General features: G+C 57.2%; 7 protein-coding genes across 7 annotated transcripts; 2 read left to right on the top strand and 5 right to left on the bottom strand.

Moving 5' to 3' along the window:
- Positions 1-1,257: 1,257 nt before the first annotated feature.
- On the bottom strand, positions 1,258-6,592 carry MKK02DRAFT_26713 (uncharacterized protein; the record flags this gene model as incomplete). Its single annotated transcript, XM_053087242.1, has 10 exons — positions 1,258-1,785; positions 1,819-2,111; positions 2,153-2,600; positions 2,646-2,782; positions 2,815-2,874; positions 2,909-3,935; positions 3,968-5,053; positions 5,087-5,434; positions 5,479-5,626; positions 5,673-6,592. The coding sequence occupies 10 exons, from the start codon at positions 6,590-6,592 to the stop codon at positions 1,258-1,260; spliced, it is 4,995 nt and encodes a 1,664-aa protein (XP_052945879.1).
- A 378-nt stretch (positions 6,593-6,970) lies between these two features.
- Positions 6,971-7,271, top strand: MKK02DRAFT_44802 (uncharacterized protein; the record flags this gene model as incomplete). The annotated part of the gene is made up of 2 exons (XM_053093092.1): positions 6,971-7,185; positions 7,232-7,271. 2 exons carry the CDS (start codon positions 6,971-6,973, stop codon positions 7,269-7,271), a joined length of 255 nt encoding a protein of 84 aa, XP_052945878.1.
- A 301-nt stretch (positions 7,272-7,572) lies between these two features.
- On the bottom strand, positions 7,573-8,847 carry MKK02DRAFT_44801 (uncharacterized protein; the record flags this gene model as incomplete). Its single annotated transcript, XM_053093091.1, has 8 exons — positions 7,573-7,629; positions 7,676-7,806; positions 7,853-7,970; positions 8,007-8,034; positions 8,078-8,148; positions 8,194-8,223; positions 8,272-8,598; positions 8,644-8,847. The coding sequence occupies 8 exons, from the start codon at positions 8,845-8,847 to the stop codon at positions 7,573-7,575; spliced, it is 966 nt and encodes a 321-aa protein (XP_052945877.1).
- Positions 8,848-9,026: 179 nt separating this feature from the next.
- On the bottom strand, positions 9,027-10,552 carry MKK02DRAFT_37007 (concanavalin A-like lectin/glucanase domain-containing protein; the record flags this gene model as incomplete). Its single annotated transcript, XM_053089540.1, has 8 exons — positions 9,027-9,324; positions 9,369-9,462; positions 9,509-9,626; positions 9,660-9,883; positions 9,930-9,992; positions 10,040-10,186; positions 10,238-10,357; positions 10,477-10,552. 8 exons carry the CDS (start codon positions 10,550-10,552, stop codon positions 9,027-9,029), a joined length of 1,140 nt encoding a protein of 379 aa, XP_052945876.1.
- Positions 10,553-11,116: 564 nt separating this feature from the next.
- MKK02DRAFT_44799 (cytochrome P450) lies at positions 11,117-13,026 on the top strand (the record flags this gene model as incomplete). Its single annotated transcript, XM_053093090.1, has 7 exons — positions 11,117-11,674; positions 11,709-11,867; positions 11,918-12,167; positions 12,213-12,256; positions 12,290-12,470; positions 12,529-12,827; positions 12,862-13,026. The coding sequence occupies 7 exons, from the start codon at positions 11,117-11,119 to the stop codon at positions 13,024-13,026; spliced, it is 1,656 nt and encodes a 551-aa protein (XP_052945875.1).
- A 50-nt stretch (positions 13,027-13,076) lies between these two features.
- On the bottom strand, positions 13,077-15,417 carry MKK02DRAFT_44798 (temperature dependent protein affecting M2 dsRNA replication-domain-containing protein; the record flags this gene model as incomplete). Its single annotated transcript, XM_053093089.1, has 4 exons — positions 13,077-13,202; positions 13,246-13,635; positions 13,669-13,921; positions 13,964-15,417. 4 exons carry the CDS (start codon positions 15,415-15,417, stop codon positions 13,077-13,079), a joined length of 2,223 nt encoding a protein of 740 aa, XP_052945874.1.
- Positions 15,418-15,701: 284 nt separating this feature from the next.
- Positions 15,702-16,956, bottom strand: MKK02DRAFT_24964 (JAB1/Mov34/MPN/PAD-1 ubiquitin protease-domain-containing protein; the record flags this gene model as incomplete). The annotated part of the gene is made up of 6 exons (XM_053086959.1): positions 15,702-15,819; positions 15,854-15,996; positions 16,029-16,286; positions 16,329-16,640; positions 16,675-16,726; positions 16,775-16,956. The coding sequence occupies 6 exons, from the start codon at positions 16,954-16,956 to the stop codon at positions 15,702-15,704; spliced, it is 1,065 nt and encodes a 354-aa protein (XP_052945873.1).
- Between the last annotated feature and the right edge of the window lie 692 nt (positions 16,957-17,648).

The following is a 17,648-nucleotide window of genomic DNA, read 5'->3' as shown; positions in this document are numbered from 1 at the left end:
GCATCCATCAACGGATATAGTAATTCACTCAGACATATGAACAGCGAAACGCATGGGCTACCTGACGTCGTACTCAGCCGAGCTCGTGCGTCGGTAGCAGAATGGCTTTGGGGTACATCCTACATCCCTCATCAGCCTGCGTGCTGGCTGACTAGCATCCGCCCTAGTACGTTCGTTCTTCGCTTCCCAGTCCTGATCTACGCCGCGAACGGGAATGCGGCGGAAGCTGCCAGATGCATAACTCTGCATATACCTGCCCGCCTCCAGCGCCTCATAGATCGACGTCACAGCGGCCATAGTAAGCTTAGCTGATAATCTGGAGGCAGGCACTCCCGGGTCCGGTCGGCCGAGCCGTAAAGGAGTCGCAAGGGTCCCGAATCTGGTCAGATCTGACCGGCTTTCCGGCATATCTCGTAACAAGTTTCGCTCCGTTCAAATTTGTGTGCGCGTTTCAGATTACCCTCAGGGTCGATCGCCACCCATATTCGCGGCCATGACGCCCCTCAAATCCCTCGAAATTCCGCCAGGACGCCAAGTGCGCTGTGCAGTCCAGATTGCTTCGAGCGGAGGGCCTGCATCAAGTCACCGGGCCAGTCGCCGCATGAGAGTCCAGACGTTTCACCATAATGTGACGAACGGCCGAGCAGTGGTCCGTAGCAATCACCAGCTAATTTACCCCGCTCAGGTACCCTGATGTCTCGGATGCCTTACGATCCATCGGCCAGGCCGAGATCGTCGTGTCCTTCGGACTAGTCCTTCATGTAAATCACCCGCTCGGCCCTACTAGCTCGTGTTTCAGCTCAATAGCGCATGACCGCGCATGGTACCAGACGCTTGGCTCATCTTCACGAACTACTGAATACGTAACCAAGATGGACGCCGGTGTAGCGGGCATCGCCACGTCGCCACGCATGCTTCGAGCCCGCGGTATAGCAGCAGGACAGATGAGCCACGCAGCTAGACATCTCATCCGTGCATTTACGTGCAGTTGACAGCAGTGCCATGGGCATGCAGAGCTGTACGAACTCTGTGGCGCTGAACGATCGGATCGAGCTGTGCGAACCTGTACGAAACAGCTACGAAACAGCACTTCATGTACGAAACAGCATTACGAAGGTGCAGAAGGATTCCTGACCGTCCCTGCCGGCATACCCTACTCATGCCCTCGTTCCTGAAGCTGACCTAGGCGTGCGTTTCTCGAATTCCGTCATGCTGAAAGTCTGATATTCCGAGAGGTTTGCTCATACCTACAAGGATCTAATCCTCCCTAGTGCTTACAACGACGTCGCCAACCCTGTCCGATGTCTCCCCAGCAGCCGATATCTCGATGGATGGCGATACGGGCGATGTAGGCGATGAGGAGCTAACGTCTCCTGATCCGCTCCTGAGCATCTGGGCGCCCAATCGCACGTCGCCGGCGGGAGATGGGGAAGGGGGATCGTGCGAGTCCGCAAAGTCATCCAATGCGGCGGTGCTGGGGTTGAAGAGGTCGTCGAGCATCTTTTGCGCCAGACTGCCGTAGTCCGACTCGTCGCCGATGGAGGGGAGCATGAAGTCGGAAAAGTCGCTATTGGCAGGGATGGGGGATAGAGGGGGTGCAGCGGCCCGGCGTTCCCGCTTGACCCTGGGAGTACCCTCGAGCTTGAGGCGCTGGAGGCGGGCGTCGATGAGATTGCCTTCGACGGACGCGCCTGTGGGTTGTGGGGATAGTGCGGCTCGAGCGGCGGCTCTGCGGTCTCTGGCGGTGGCCTCTTCCTGTTTTTGGCGGTTGGCGAGTCGGCAGAACTGGAGTCAGCTATATCCTAGGCGAAGACGTACCTTGTACGAGCTAGTGAATGTCCGGAAGATGCCAAAGAACTCTTGACTGGGAATAGGCCTGCCCATCTCCTCCCCTTCCCCGTAGTACGTCTGAACATCCCTCAACGCCGCCTCTGCCTGTATGATCCCGTCCCTCAGCTCCTTCAGCTCCTCTTCTGCCACAGCGGCGAAGCGGAACATCTTGCGCGTGTAGCCATCCGTGCTCGCCTCGAAGTTGTCGCTGAGGGATCGGCGGATATAGCGGATCTCCTCGAGCATTGTCCGACTCGTAGACTGCATGTCTTGGAAGTTGACTATCGGTCAGCTCATCCTTAGGCCTGAAGAGCAAACTCACCTCTGTTCGCATCCGACGGCCTCGCCAGCTCCTCCACGAATCCCTCCAGCTCCGGAAAGTTGATGCTGACCTGCCGTTCCAGGAAATGCAGCAGGTTCTGTCCGCTGCTCGATTTGGTATCGACCAGCCGGTTGATCGAGGCGATCTTGAAGCCGAAGGCGCCACCCGCAAAGTTGGTCCCGTTCATGTAGTTTCCAATGTGCAGAATGAGCTGGCAGAGGCGACGGAAGAGAGGGGCGTTCTGCAGATCGGTACAGGCGGCGATGAGGAGATCGAGACTCTGCTTGAGCAGTTCGATGTTCTGGGGGAAGCGGACCTGGAAAAGCATGCCCTTGACGCGGTCCGAGAGGTGAGGAAGTTGGATGAGGCGGACCATGAGTCGATCGGCGGGATGAAGCAGCTCGAGCTCGGAGGGTGTGTCGGCGCTGTGTGTGAGAAGCTTGCCGCGCTGAATGTCAGCGAGGTATAACGCAATGTTTAGATCGTAACTCACATCGTCGTCATTCGGCAGGACACCTTGGAGCTCCCGGAGGAAGGTCTCGCTACACAGATCCTTGTCAAAGTCCGCGATAGCGTCCGACAGCTTTTCTGGCGCCTTGTTCTTTGCAGCGGTACCAGCCATGAGAATTTCTATGATCAGCCGAGCCCGAGTAACAACTCACCTATTCGTTTCCGATGCTCTGGACCCAATACCGATTGCAATTCAGACTCCTTCTTCCGTTCTGCTCGTTAGCAACATTCTGATCAAACACTCACTGACTGCATCCCGGATGATCTCCTTTGCCTTGAACTCGTCCTCCATCTCGGACCACAGGTTCACCGCCTGCATCTTCCCCATGAGCTCATCCTCCGTTGTCGCCGTCTCACCCCATACCGTCTTTGCCAGCTGCGTCTTGGAGACCTTCTCCCATTGAAGCTGCTTCATCTTCTTGCTCGCCATGAGTGGCACATCCTTCCTGCTGTCATTGGCGCCGTGGAGGAGAGACGTGATGGGTGCGAGTGGGGCGCGAGAGGCAAGGTGGGAAGCGAGATTCTGCTTGGGCTTCGACGGGGGTGAAGGTGGAGTACCAGGTTGGGCCGAAGTCTTGAGTTTGAATCCGCCCTTGATTCCAGCGAGAACGCCGGCCATGCCCACCACGCTTTGTGCATGGGCAGCGCGGGTGGTCTTGGCGGAGGGATTGATAGGAGCGGAACTGGAAGCGACCATGCCGCCAGGCGGGGGAGGCGGGGGTGGTGGTGGTGGAGGAGGCGGTGGTGGTGGTGGAGGAGGCGGTGGTGGCGGGGGAGGCGGAGGCATCTCGGCCGATGACTTGGCCGAGTATCGCTCAGGCGTCTTGAGCATCTCGTCGTCCTCAGTGACCGTACCGAGCGCGCCTTGCAGGGGTGGCAGGAAGTCCTCTGTCTCCTCGGATCCTGCCCGAAGGCTCCGAGCCCGACTCAGCACCTGAGCTGCGAACGAGTCTCGCATGCGAGCCGACTGGACGGGTGTCCGCAGCTCAAAGTTGGAGCCGGACGAGGTATCGCTCTCCAGTCCGCTCTCGCGATACGTGCTCTTCTCGAACGCATCGTCCAGTAAGCTGACGGTCGGCGCTGAGGCCGAGCGGGACAGATGGCGATACTGTAGCTCTGCGAGCAGACGAGCGGGTAGTCTGCCTTGCGGGAAGCGGTGGATGGACTTTTCGCCGATAGGCGGGGCGTCCGGACCGCCTCGTCGTCGAGTGGGCGTATCACCACCTTCTCGCGGCCGAGTGCTCCGAAGCGAGCCTGTTTGTACTTTGGGTGACTGACATCAGCGATATAAGACGTGCCACTCACGATATGGTCCGAACCCCTGACAAGAGCATCTTCGATATGCGCCCGGACATCGTCATCCGCTGCGTCCAAGAACTGACTGCCCGATATCGCCTGCCTCTTGGGCGCCTTGGGTAGCTCCCCAGGTGTCGCCCGCTTCATCACCACCTTCTCTGCCTCCAGCACCTCCCCTTCCTCCTCGTCATCCGCCGCTGCCCCCTTCTTGCCTTCCCCTCCCTCGAGCTTTTCGATCGTCTTCTTCCGATGCCACTGCTCCCGCAGATCATGGATGAGCTTGGCGCGATTGATCGGTCCCTGATCCAGTCCCGCCACAGTATCGAGATGACTGGTCTCCCGGAGCATGTTGAATAGCTCCTGGATGATCAACTCGAGATCCGCTATCCGGGCCTCGTAGTCCCTCTTGGTCCCCTCGAGCTGATCCCGCAGAGCATCTGTTGCTGCCCGAGACTTGTGAAGCTTCTCCTCGAGCTCGTGTACCTGGGCCTTGAGCTGCCCAACGAGGCCATCGTTCCCGCCTGCCATCTCATCCGCCATATCCGCCTTTTCCCGATCCGCACGTGAAACCGCCGCCCTGAGCATCTTGATCTCCTCGGTGGCCTGCTCCATCCTGTCCTGCTCGACAAACTTGCCGATGAGATGGGTGACCGAGATCCCGAATGCCCGAGAAAAGTCGTAGCTCATCTCGGGCGTATCGCTGGTGACGATACTGACGATTAACCGGTCGATGAGCTGGAAGAAGCGCACAAAATCGTGGTCTTGTCGGATGAGCAGCATGTGCCGCATAGCGTCGAGAAGGTACGCGCTCGCCTTGGTTCCGCGGGTGTTTTGTAGTAGCGCCCGGAAGACGTCCTCGGGTGCCCGCATGGAGTGCAGCACAGTCTGCTGTTGCTCCTCCATCAATTCGCGCCGGTCTGCCTCCGCTTCCTCCTCGTACCGCTGTATCAATTCGGTGATATTTGGATCCCGCCATGGCCGAACCTTGTCGAATATGGCGACGAGGCCTGACGATTCCAGTTGAGCACGGACGGAACACCGGGACCGTAATTGATTGCTGGACGACATGAGCTGAGCGAGGTACAGCATGAGATTCTGGGCATCAGCTATGTCCACAACGTGACTTACGCAGTACTCTTGCACGTGTATAGACTCCTTAAAGTCCTTCGACATGCCCACCATACTCCCCATCCTTCCCCGCCCGTCTATCGTTGCCTCCAACTGCCGCAGCCACATGTCGAATTTGCCAACCTTGTTGGACACGTCCGCAATAGCACTGTTCAGGGTCTGCTCGACATAGTCGAAAGCAACTAGGACCATTCCTAGCCCCTTGCGATCCGGTGACTCCTCGTCGAAGCTGCAAAAGAATATGAGCATTTCGGCGGCGAGCTTGCGGCATGGCTGATAGGGTGAGAGCAGAGAGGTGCAGATAGCGTTGACGATGGTGGGGCGGGTCATGGCGTCGTGCGCTCCGAGCTGTATTATCAGCTCCGAGCCAGGGGCGCGAAAGAGGTACCCACTTTATTGCTCAAGGACACCTTCATGCACTTCAGACACTCAAACTCCAGCTCTACATCCGCTCCACCTCGATTTGGCCGACTCGTGATATTGTTGAGATACTTTGCTAGTACCTCCTGACCCTGGTGGTCTAGCCAGTTCCGCATCCACCTGCATGTCAGCCTCATCTTTGGCTCGACATCGAAGCGGTACTCACTCTACAGGCTCCGTCCTCAAGCTGACACTGAGCTTGTTGAAGTGGTCCTTTGTGAAGCTCTGCGTCATGATCTTTCTCAAGAACCACTCGACCGAGTTCTTGAGCATGACCCCTTCTCCCCTCGCCTTGCCCGCCTTCTGCGCCTCATCAATCTTCCGCTTGGAATCGTGTGCCTTCCGTGCATTATCCGATATAAGTTTCCACTTCATATCCGTTGATATGCTAGCGACTTGACCGACGGCCGAGACGGTTGATGCGACGGAGGCGCGAGAGGAGAGGGTAGGGAGGTGCGCCGAGGAACCGAAATCCCGATCCTCTACCAGCCGAGCAAACATCTCCTCAACCTCGTCGTCTGACGGTCGAGGAAACGAGAAGGCCGAAGTAGACGGGGATGGTCCGAGGCCCGGGACAGCTGTGAATGCCTGCTGAGTTGGCCGGACTGGCCGGTTCATCGCATCGACCTGGAACGTGGGATACCGTCCCAGATCTCGATTTGGCTGAGAGCTAACGGTCGAAACGCTCCGTATTGACGACGTCTCCGGATCCCGCGAAGACTGCCGCCAGTCCGCAGAGGGCATTGGCGAGACGTAGCGCTGGCTATTGTACGTGCTCGCATCCGACGAGGGCCGCCGAGAATTCTCGAGCGGGGTGATTTGCCCGCTCGACCGATCTTTGCCAGGTAAGGGCGGACCATCCCTTCCGAGCCCCGAGTTGGTGCTTGGAGGAGAGATGAAGTCTTTGAGATTCTCGTATCCGTTGACATCTCGCCGTATGCTCTGGGTAGAAGGACCAGCGACCGGGAGACCGTTCGATTGAGGGAGTTGATTATATGGCACGCCGCCGAGACCGGCTGAAGGTGGCGGTAGAGACGAAGAGCCTGACGAACGAGAGCTCTTGCTTTTTCGGAACAGAGTGTCCATGGTGGTCTGGCTATCAGCCCTAGCCAAGCGTACCGGTGAAATAGCTCACACAGGTCACAACAATGTCAATGCGGAAATGTCAAACAGGGGAACCGGCTCGGCTCGCGCTCGTCTAGATCGAGAAAGGGGTTTCGTACATGGTCGGGCCGGCTAGCAGGTGCTTGATGGAGTAGCTGCGTGGGCTATGAGCCAGAGCCGGAGTAGGATGATATGAATGGGCGACGAGGTATGAGCACTGCAACAACAACCCTTTCTGAGCTCGGTACGCGCCTGGCCCACAGACCCAGTTGAGTGAATGCCGTAAAGCAAGATCGCCATAGGAGCGAAGCTTGCTCAATGGGTCTCTCCTCCTTCCATACTTCATCCGCTCTTACAAGCATGTCCTTTGACGCATCGCCGTGGGCAGCTCCGGCTGCGGAGAACGCTGCTGAGCCGACAGTAGCCTCAGCCTTGGAAAAGGAAAAAACCATCAAGGATATCATGACCCTACGAGATGGACTTCGCGGGCTGCTCGTCCGCGTCACCGAGGTCGAGGCGGATAATGACAAGCTCAAGCGGGAGAATGAGATGCTGGCGACATATGTGGAGAACTTGTCAGTCCTCCCTAGATCACTTGGCTGGGGCAAAGCTGACGAGCAGGACAAGAAACTCGGTCGTCGCTGCTGGTGCCAAGCGATAAACGCGCGGTCTTGATGCATCGCTCTCCCTCGCAGCGTCAGTCACAACCCTCCACAGCTACGAATGCCGTTCAAGAAGTGTAGCTGATAGCAAATAGTCGTTCAATATCAGGTCAACCCCTTCCGGCCCGAAGCTTTGAAGCACGGCATGCTCAATAGGTCGGATTGGCGCGAGAGAGCTAGGCCTCAACCCCGTGACAGCCTGTAGGCTCAAGAGGATATAAGCAAGGTGCTGCTGGCGCGGTTGTATGAGTGTATCCATAATGATGTTCGTGATGAAGTCGTAAAATCTGCTCCCTGCCCTCAATCGCTATCATCGCTCGGCGATCCTAGGAACGCCAACACAGCATCCGTCGCGCCCTGCGTGATCAGTCTGTGCCCCCGAGTCAACAGCTGACGAGCTTACCGGCTCTCTCTCTTCTCCGTCATCATCAGATCCCTCAGCTGCCGCCTGCGCTTTGGTTGCACGAGCAGCAGTCCTGCTCGGGCGACCAGGAGCGGATCTTCCTCGCTCAGCTTCGTACGCCTGTATATCCTCTTTGAGATCAGCTTTTACCCGACCGAGCTCATCGGGGTCACCCACTCAGCTCGGCCGCTTCTTCCTTATCCCTCTTGATGGTCTTTGCCTTGGCCAGAGTTGGCGTCCCCTCCATTCCGAGATCCGACAGTATCCGCTTCAGATGCGATATCTGCGACTTTGCCTAGAATCAGCCTCACGCCACCAGGTTATGGCTTACTGTTGTCATCCCCTCGAATTCCTTGGCCCTGGTCATCAGCTCTGCTCATGACATGGGACATGTCGACACACCATTTCTTTACAGTTCCACACCCATGTACGATCCGCTTGAGATCCGCTATCTTCCTTTCTTCCGGTGATAGCTGGCCTGTCAGTCTGAACGCCCACCTCAGCCATGAACGACTTACGCCCTCATTTGGATCTTTCCTAGTCCGTGGCTGCTTGTCAGCATGATCCCATAGCTCCTAGATCCTGAGATGGCGCACCTTCTTTCCCTTGGCTGCCTTCCCAGCCGTCCCATCGGTCGATTTCCGTTTCTTCTTCTCCTTGACCGGCGCGTCATATACGCTCGACATGTCCGATTCTTCATCTGACTCCGACTTGCTCGGCTCCCCTTCTGATACAGCCGCCACCTCCGGAGTAGGCTGACGCCGCTTCACCTTTGCTTTCGGAGCTGGTTCTCGCTCAGTTTTGACCGGCTGGGTGGATTTCTTTGTCTTCGAGGTTGATATCTTAGGGCTTGCTTTTGCTGCTTTTGGCACGTCTTGTACCGTAGACGAGAAAGCTCCATCAGTGTCATCATCCAGTGCTTCCTACTATATCAGCGAGCAGCTAGCCCTTCCGTGAGACAGGCATACCAGAGCCAAGTTGACCTCTTCCTTCACGACCTTCTTCCACCGGCCATCCAGCGCCCCCTCGTCCAGCCCCAGAATACGCGTCACTTCTGCCCGCGCAGACTGGAACGTAAACTCGCCCTTGTCCATGGCACCATCGGGCTCCGCTGCGGCCTGAACGAGGTGACGGACTGCGCGCTTGAGCTGAGGGAGTTTCGAATCGTCCATGTTTGAAGGAGGAGATGTAACACCAAAATTTCAAAAGTCGCGAGGAACCAAACAAACCCGCTTGGTGGTGCTTTCGGGGGAACCAATGCCAAATACAGCTAAAGCGGCAGCACAACACCAGAGGACACCATCTATATACATTGTCCATGATAGTACTGCAGATTCGTTACCTATGCTGCTCAGAAAAGAGCAGCCACCCCGCCAGCCACACCCGCTACCGCCACGCCGACCACCCAACCCACTCCCATTCCCTCCCACCGCTTCTTGCCAGCCGCCCTGGAGCTCTGCGCCGCCGCAGAACCTGACTGCTGAGTCCCTACAGTCTGCGTCCTTGACGCGCCAGTACCAGATGCTGCGGAGCTGGCGCTCGACCCGGTAACGTTGGACTTGGTGGACGAGTAGATGTTGACGTAGTTGATCTCAAAGTAGGCATTGTCGTACTTTTGAGCGGGCTCATTGATGACATAGGTGGTGTAGCTACTGGTCAATTGCGACCGCATCAGCTCGAGGGAAAGACGTACCAGGTCTGAGGGCTGACGAGGGCGGGGCAAGTCTCCTGAATTGCGTTCCCAGCCCAGTCTCCACAGAGCGTAATGGTCAAGGTCAAGGTTTGCGCTGAGATATCAGCTTCGGTGATGAAGATGTGAACGCATTAACTCACGTGTGAAGAGCTGCGCGATGTTACACGACGAGCTCGAGTAGGAAGCGACCGGTGTCCCAAGCGTGCTCGTGTCGATGCTCGAAGAAGACGCAGTCAGTGTACTCGGTACGTTGGAGCGCTACTTTCAGCTGGATTCGGAACGGGAACTCACGCTCATGAACCAGACTCGAATCCCATCCGACGCGAGCTCGGCGACATACACTCCTCCGCCAGCCGCAGCAAAGGCTGACCCGAACGAGTTTGCATTGTTGTCCTTGAAGAGACAGCCGGAGGCTCCTGCGCCTCCAGCGCAATTGGCCTGAGTGAGAGAGCCGGTCGTTTGGCCGATAGGAGTTGCAGTGCAACCGGATGCAGCATGGACGGCGATCTGGTTGCCTGATCGTCAGCTTTTCAGGCCATTTGACTTATCCGACCAGCTCACCCTGCTGTTGATTGATGCCTTCGACAATGTCGATCTCGCCTCCATTTGGCCAGTTCGGTCCCTCTGAATAAGTCAGCTTGGTCTGAAGGCACGAGGCAAGAGGAGCTCACGCGTCCAGAATGCCGGCCATACCGAGCATCCGTAAGGCATGTGCACGGCATCCATCACCCAGACCGTTCCCACCCCATACGCGCTCTTCGACAGCAGCTTGGGCGCGAACCGCTTGTCGTTGTAAGGGACGAACGAGGTGTTGTCAACTACGATCGATCAGCACCTGGAAGCATTCTAGTCGCGTCGAGTTAACTTGCCCTTCAGGATGGTGGTGCCCTTGCTGGTGGTGTAGTACAGGGATTGATTCGAAGGCTTGCCCCAGAAAACATCACCACTGATGATCGTCAGCTGTGCCGCTCTTGAAAACGGCAGAGGATCTTACTTGGTCGTATTGTCATACGCTGACGGATCACCATTCCATCCGTTCCTGTGATGTCAGGATCGAGCTCGGTCCATCCAAGCGGCTCGATCGAGGCTTACAGGAAATTCGAGCCACTCCAGCTCTCAGCGAGCGGGTACGTCGCTCCCAGGACGATAGGGAGCACGGCAAGGGCGAGCACAGCAGCTTTCATGTTGCGTGATGGCGGCGAAAGATGGAGATCCAGATATAAGAGCGATAGAGTGATGCTGGCGATCGGAAGAAAGGACAAGAGGCGATGTAGGAGTGTATAGGAGGACAGGGAAGCCGGCAAAGGAAGGACAAAGGATGAGGATGGAGAGGTATGGAAGCAGGAAGAGTAAACAGAGCTTTGGATGAAACTGCGAATTTAGACGCGAAGCATAACGATGCCGTAAAGTAAGGTTTCATCGCTTCGAGGGTCGCGCCAGGTCAAGAATGCTCCGCAAGGCCCGCTAGCATGGCAGACCTCGTCGCTGCGGCGACGCGTCAGTGTGTTCTTCACTCTGGTCTCGGTCTCAGCGCGGTATCAGTCCTCCTTGACCATGAAGCTATGATACATAGGGCCAAATCGCCACCACACAGCACCTCCATTTTGGTCGGCCGATCCGGTGCCTGACGCGGCCCTTACGTGTTTCGAAATGTCCGATCGCGAGAGGCTTGTCAGCGGTGCCAGTTATACGATTACGCTCATCTCTCTTTCCTACTGATTTCCTCGCAAGCTCTTTGCCCGACCACCATGCTCTCTCTCATCCTCTTGGGGGTAGCAGCCCTCACCTACCTGTTCAGACGATGCATCCTCGCGCTCATTACACCTGGCGGTATCCCCGGTCTACCCTCTTACCCCGATCCCATCCCCATCTTCGGCGACCTCCCACGAGTCGTCAAGTCTGTTAAGGCCAATCACAGCTTCCGGATCTTCTTTGACGGGGTCGGCAAAGACCTAGGACCCATCGCTCAAGTCAAGTTGGGGCCCGGAACGACCTTTGTGATTTTATCAGACTATCAAGAGATCGAATCCGTCTTTGCCCGTCATGCGGACTTTGACCGTGCGGCACAGACGACAGAGATCTTCGATCTCTTGATACCTACCGCGCAGATCTCGCAACGGACCAACACGATGTGGAAGCATCATCGCCGGCTGATCGGGTCTGCGATGAGCACCAAGTATCTGGGGATGACGGTCCCGAGGGCGAATGAGGCGGTGGATGAGCTGGTGGATCTCTTTGAGGCGAAGATCGACAAGTCGGAGGGCAAGCCATGGCAGGTCGAAGGGGATATGATTGCGGCCACCATGGTGAGTCCGCCGGCTAGATGCCACTGACGGGCAGGATGTGATTTGCGGGATGGCATTTGGAGATTCGTGGGGGATCGTACGGGACTTTGCGAGGGAGGTGAGGTCAAGCACACCAAAGAACGGAACGCTGGATGAGGCGATCTTTGCGACCGAGATGCCGCCGCTCGCAGTCAGTACGATCGCGCTTCTCGATGTAAGCTCTTCAACTCTGGCTCAGGCATCTCGCATAGGACTGATCATCAGTCTGTACCCGTTCAAGCCACCTTCCCGCGCCTGACCAAGCTCCAAACCCGTCTCTCGCCCACCTACAACCGCCACCGCCGCCTTGTATTCGGGTACATCGATACCAAGCTTGCGGAAGCCCGAAATCGGGCTGCTTCTCTGGGCGAGGCAGCAGTGGAGTTGGCAGACAATACGCTGGATATGATGGTCGCGAGGGAGATGAGGGGGGACACGATGACTGATGCGGAGCTCAAGGATGAGATCTTCCTGTGTGAGCGCACCGAATATGAGAGCAGGATCATGACTAACCCCTCAGATCTGGTAGCTGGGACGGAAACTTCCGCTGTCACAATGTCATGGGTGCGTTCACTCATCATCAAGGGCTGATGTCAGTGGTTCAAATTCATGACAAATCATCCCGATGTGCAGCACAAGCTTCGCCACCATCTTCAAGAAAGGCTTCCTCAGCCCGTCACAGCTGAGAGCCTCTCTCCCCTCAATGCCCCATACCTCGAAGCGGTCGTCCAGGAGACTTTGCGCTTGTCTCGTACCGCGGGCGGTACCACACGGCAAGGTATGTCCTCCTCCTTGCCTGTCTTGTTCTTCCCTAGACTAAAAAGCTGATACGCCAGCCAAAAGGGATACGGTCGTTCTAGGCCATGTACTTCCCAAGGGAACGACTGTCGTCATCCCATCAGCGTTCCAGACAGAGGAAGAAGGCAAGCCAGCCTGGTCCGGTCCACCCGACCAAACTACGAATCTTGACGGCCTGCGTTCAGGCGAGGCGCGCAAAGTCGGGTATTGGGCAAAAGGGACAGGCTTGAAGTTTGACCCGGATAGATGGATGAGGGACGGGCAGTTCGACGCGAATGCTGGTCCCTCAGCTCCGTTTGGTCTGGGTCAGCGCGGTTGCTTTGGCAAGAATCTGGCTGTGAGTAAGAGTAAAGGTCAAGTCTGACGAACAGTTGCTGGAGTTAAGACTATTGATAGCCCGCTTGACATTAGCGTTCTACTTTGCTCCGGTGGAGGATCGGCACAACTCGATGGAGATCTGGGAGACGATCACGGGCCATCCGCGTCAGAGCTTTATTCGGCCAGAGCGGTGGCCATCAGCCGAGTCGACTGTTTAGCTCCTTGTAGATGTTAGAGATGCATCCTGCCGTTGCAGCTACTGCAGCACCTACATCCGCATAGGTCTCAACCAGCTATCTGCGCGCTCAAACTCCTCGGCCACATTTGCAGCTACGATAGGTACAGCCGATCCGGGTGGCTGCTCCTTGACCAGCGTTCTGATCGCCACCATGATCTACTCATCAGCCACTCCCTTGTCATCTTAACGTAGAGCTCACGGTGTCCCAGAACCTGAATCCCCGCTCAATCTCCTGCCTCGGCTGCCTGACGCTAGAGAAGGACGACTCGATGAAGCTCAGCGCCTCATTTTTGGCCGCGATAGCCGCCTCGCTCTGGGCGTTCTCGGGCGTGATGGGCTCGCCGAGATGGAAGAGCGCGGCGTCGAGGTATGTCTTGGCGAGGATTCCGAACCCAGTGTTGACGTCTCCTTGGAAGGGGAGGCTGGTGGTGAGGTCGAGATAGTCATCCCTATTCCGCCTGGCATCGCCGGAGAGGACCATGTGGACGCCGATGGCCTCGAGGAGCTGACGCATGGATTTAGAGATGGCGCGGACGAACGAGTTGAAGGTGAGGAGTTCGCGCGAAAGGGGACCGGCCCATTGTTGTGCCTGGCATCAGCGCGATCAGCACGGCAGACTTACGCGGAACTGCAGAGGCAAAACACTGAGGCACCGCATGATAAGGAGAGCACTCCGCTGCTCATCTTCTTCCCCGTACGACGGCCCGCCAGAGAGAATCTCATTACCGAACCGAGAACCGTGGACGACGCCGGCGCGCAAGAGCTCCAGGACGAGGTAGAGGGATTCTTGGAACCGATCGTTGACTTTGGCAGCTTGGCATCCGGCGTGCATAGCCTTGCCCATGACATTGTGGGTTCGATCTGGGTTGAGGAAGCTGAGAGTCAGCCAAACTCGAAGAAATCGGTAAAGGACTTACCCTCTGACATCCAGGAATCTCCACACGATATTCGCCACGACCTCATCCTTCTTCTCTATCGGCCTCGACTCGATCCGCACCGGCGAGTGCAACGCCGCCAGACACAACTTCATGTCTATGGTGGACGACTTTTGTCTGCGCAATTCCCCCTCGACGACGTTAAGGGGGACGGTCCAGTTGCACTTTTCGACGAGGTTATGCGTGAGGATGTCGGAGAAGGGGATGGTGACGCCGCTAGCGGACGCGTAGGGGGGATCAAAGTAGTAGTGGGCCGATACGCGGCGCATTTTCCAGTGTGGGTGGAGACTCTCCGCGAGGAGGGCGAGGGCGGTGCACCGGGGAGAGGTATGACCCTCCGTGATGACGTCCTTGATGAAGCGGTGGTACTCTGGACTATCGGCGAGCGGCTGAGGCTCGACGATGAGACCGCTCGTCAACCATCCGAGGACCTGGGGTGAGACGAACGCCCGGCAGAGATGGTAGTAGAGTTCATCGGGGAGGCGGGGGGAGAAGATCTCATCGATATTGGGAGGGATGTCCTCGACGAGGGAGAGGACGAGAGGGAGGGGGCAGACGTTGCCTTCCGTAGTGAGGACGAGCGAGTACTTGACCGCCAGCCGAGCGCGGAGGAAGGCCTCGCCATAGTTGGCTACCTGGCGCGAAATGACGATGCCCGACTTGTACTGCCGGATGAGGTCGATGGCGCCCCGGAGTGAAAAGTCTGCGGCCAGGGGAGGGAAGGTACGGGAGAGGGAGCAGCCAGCGAGGATGGCAGTATCGAGGAATTGGTCATCCGTCATGGCCAGGTCCGCGAGGAGTTTGGACTTGTCGACAAAGCTGAACGAGCCAGCAAAGTCGATGGACGTGATGACCTTGTCGACGGGGAAGAGAAGGCATTCCGAGGACGAGTAGATGGCGTGAATGTAGCCCTGGGGATGACGGAGGAGGTACGCGAGCTGCGCGTACTCGAGGTACGGCGCGACAATGTACTCGACGTACCGGTGTCGCAGCTGACGGAGGACCAGCCGGAGCACATCCCGGTGATCCGTCCATGCCCCGCCCCGAACAGACGCCAGCGTCATTACCGCCTTCTCCACCTCGCCATTCTCATAGTAGCTCCACGCCTCCTGCTTGACATTCGTCTCCCGGTCCTGGTGGTCCACCCCCTTCAGCGGAGGTCGCGACGCCAGCGGCAGACCCGCCAGGATAAAGACCGGCTTGATGTTGTACTTTTCGAACGTCCGAAGGTCCGTCTCGATCCGCAGGCCGAGAGCGAGAGGTAGACCGCCGGTGGAAGCGACGAGCGGCTCCCGCGAAGTTGGATCCGAGAGCAGGGTCGTGATGTAGTGGGTAGCGTCGATACCGAGCCTTGTCCCGCGCAACGCCTCGAGCGGGGCCTGAGACAAGAGCTTGCGCTCTCGCATGTAAGGCTCTAGGCCTCTGATGCCTACCATAGTGTAGCGGTAGCGGTAGAGCGATAGAGACAAAAGGGAAGCGAGATGTCACCCGGAGGAACGCGAGTGGACGTGCGCGCGGCATACCTTTGAGCGGCGATCGCCGCGAATGACTCGGCCCAGAGGGGGTCCGTGTGGGGATCCATATGATGGGACGCTTCTGCGTCTGAGATGGAAGAGGAGGTGTCCGAGGAGAGTACGATCGCCTGACTTTTATATGGCTTCTATACATGATTTCCTGTCTGACTTCGACCTTTCTCTTCCCGAGGTTCCCGCTGATCCACCTACAACACACCCAGGACCGCCTTCCTCGCGCCCTCGGCGTCCAGCTTGCCATTGAACAGCTTCTCCTTGATGACTTGCGCCGTCATTCCATTTTGAAGCTCGGTGTTGATGCGGACACTATCATCAGCTCCAATCTCCCCGGCAGGCTCACCTATCCTGCGTCGCCTGGTTCAGCGGTGTCGCATCATCCTCGACCCCCTCATCCTTCTTCTTGAGCTTGGCTGACGCGTCGAGCGGGGCAGAGTGAAGCTTCGCGCCGAGGTCTGCGAGCTGCGAGGTGGCGTATGCTCGGTTCTGTCGTCAGCCAAGCCAAAGAGGAGACTTACGGAGGAGATCAGACTCTGACTGAGCGTAGCAACCCAGTACTTGTTCCAGAGAAGGTCGAGGAGCTGCTCGTCCAGCCTCGTCTTGTAGATCTCGACCTTGAGCGGATAGTACGAGTTGGCGTGTACACCGAAATCCTCGATCTTGTCCATCGGGATGGACTGGTATTGGGATGTCTGGGGTGCTTCGTAACCTTCGGGAAACGTCCGGAACGCTCCGATCTCAACCTTGCCCGCTGATACAGTACGGTTGGGGTCAATCTATCATCAGCTCGGTCCGTCAAGCATACAAGGAGCACTCACAACGACGGCAAGATAAGGGTCGTTGAAGCTTTGGTTGGTCATTTGGGTATTGACGTCGATACCCGACAACCAGCACCCGTAGCCCGGATGCGAGTGATACCATCCCCTCAACATCTCATCCTTCCCCACCTCGTTATTGGCTGTCTGGAAGTTGACCATGTACTCGAACGCCTCGTTTCCGGCGTTGACACGGGTCTCGGTACCTTGGACGGGCAGGGCGGCGGCGTCCATGATCCAGAAGACCCCGTCTCGGACCTTGCCATACATGACGCCCATGATCTCGTATGCTCCGCCCGAGCGCGCGTGCGTCACCTGCCATCAGCTCTGGAGGTGATGATGGGCTTACCATCTTGATGAGCGCTACAGCCGAGATCTTGACGGTGTGGAAGTAGTGGGGACTGAAAGTCAGCTAAAGCTCGACAGCTACTCTGTTCTTGTCAGCTCACTCTTTCTTCCATGGTGCAGCATCCTCGAGGACTCGCTCCTCATCACGAGAATAGGCGAAGAGGGAGTCGGATGGATCGGCTACCTGAACGTCGTTGTTGAGCTCAAAGGTTTTGCGAGCAGTGCTCGAGCCACTGGCTTGAGCCGAGCCGGAGCCTTCAGCCTGCTGAGGTGGTCCAGCCATTCTGCGCGTCTGTATTAGGGGGCAATGTGAAGGAAGAAGGAGAAGGAACGGACCCTCTTGAGCGCTTGCATGAGCTGTCATGAGCGCGACTGCGCTGGTGAAGCCGACGTGACGTAACCTGGTGGGCTTCACTCGGAACTCCGTTGATCGGTATCAACCGCCGCCAATCCCACGTCACCTATCAGCTGCCTTTGTTTATCCGTGTTTCACAAACAAGCTTGGTGTTTCAGCCGATGGATCAGGGGAAATCTTACGGCAACCTGAGCCAATGGTCAGGGAGCTCAACCGGCCCGATGCAAAGCCAACAAGATGTGGCTTGTCCAAGCACCCCAACAACTCGCTCAGCACACTCAGCTTCCGCCTTGTTGTGCTTAGCGTCCCCCTCCCCGTTTCAGAAACAGTGCTCTACGACAACAACAACGATCAACAAACGATAGCAACAATAACGATCCGCCTTCTGAAACCGACAACGACACACACCGCTTTGACCCCTTCGGACCCCCCTTTTTCAACCCCGTCTCCCTTGCGACCAAGATCACCCAAACGGTCATAGCTCTACTCACCCCTTTCATCACAAGTTGACATATCCCTTTCTTCCAACGACCCCCTTTCCTTAGCCTTCATCAAACGCTTTTGCCCTCCTACTTGGCAACCATCTCCCACCACTCGCACTCGTACCCTCATACACACCG

Source organism: Dioszegia hungarica (assembly GCF_025882075.1).
Source record: "Dioszegia hungarica strain PDD-24b-2 chromosome Unknown MKK02contig_8, whole genome shotgun sequence".
In the NCBI taxonomy this organism is placed as follows: Eukaryota; Fungi; Basidiomycota; class Tremellomycetes; order Tremellales; family Bulleribasidiaceae; genus Dioszegia; species Dioszegia hungarica.
This window is presented reverse-complemented; position numbering and strand designations above follow the sequence as displayed.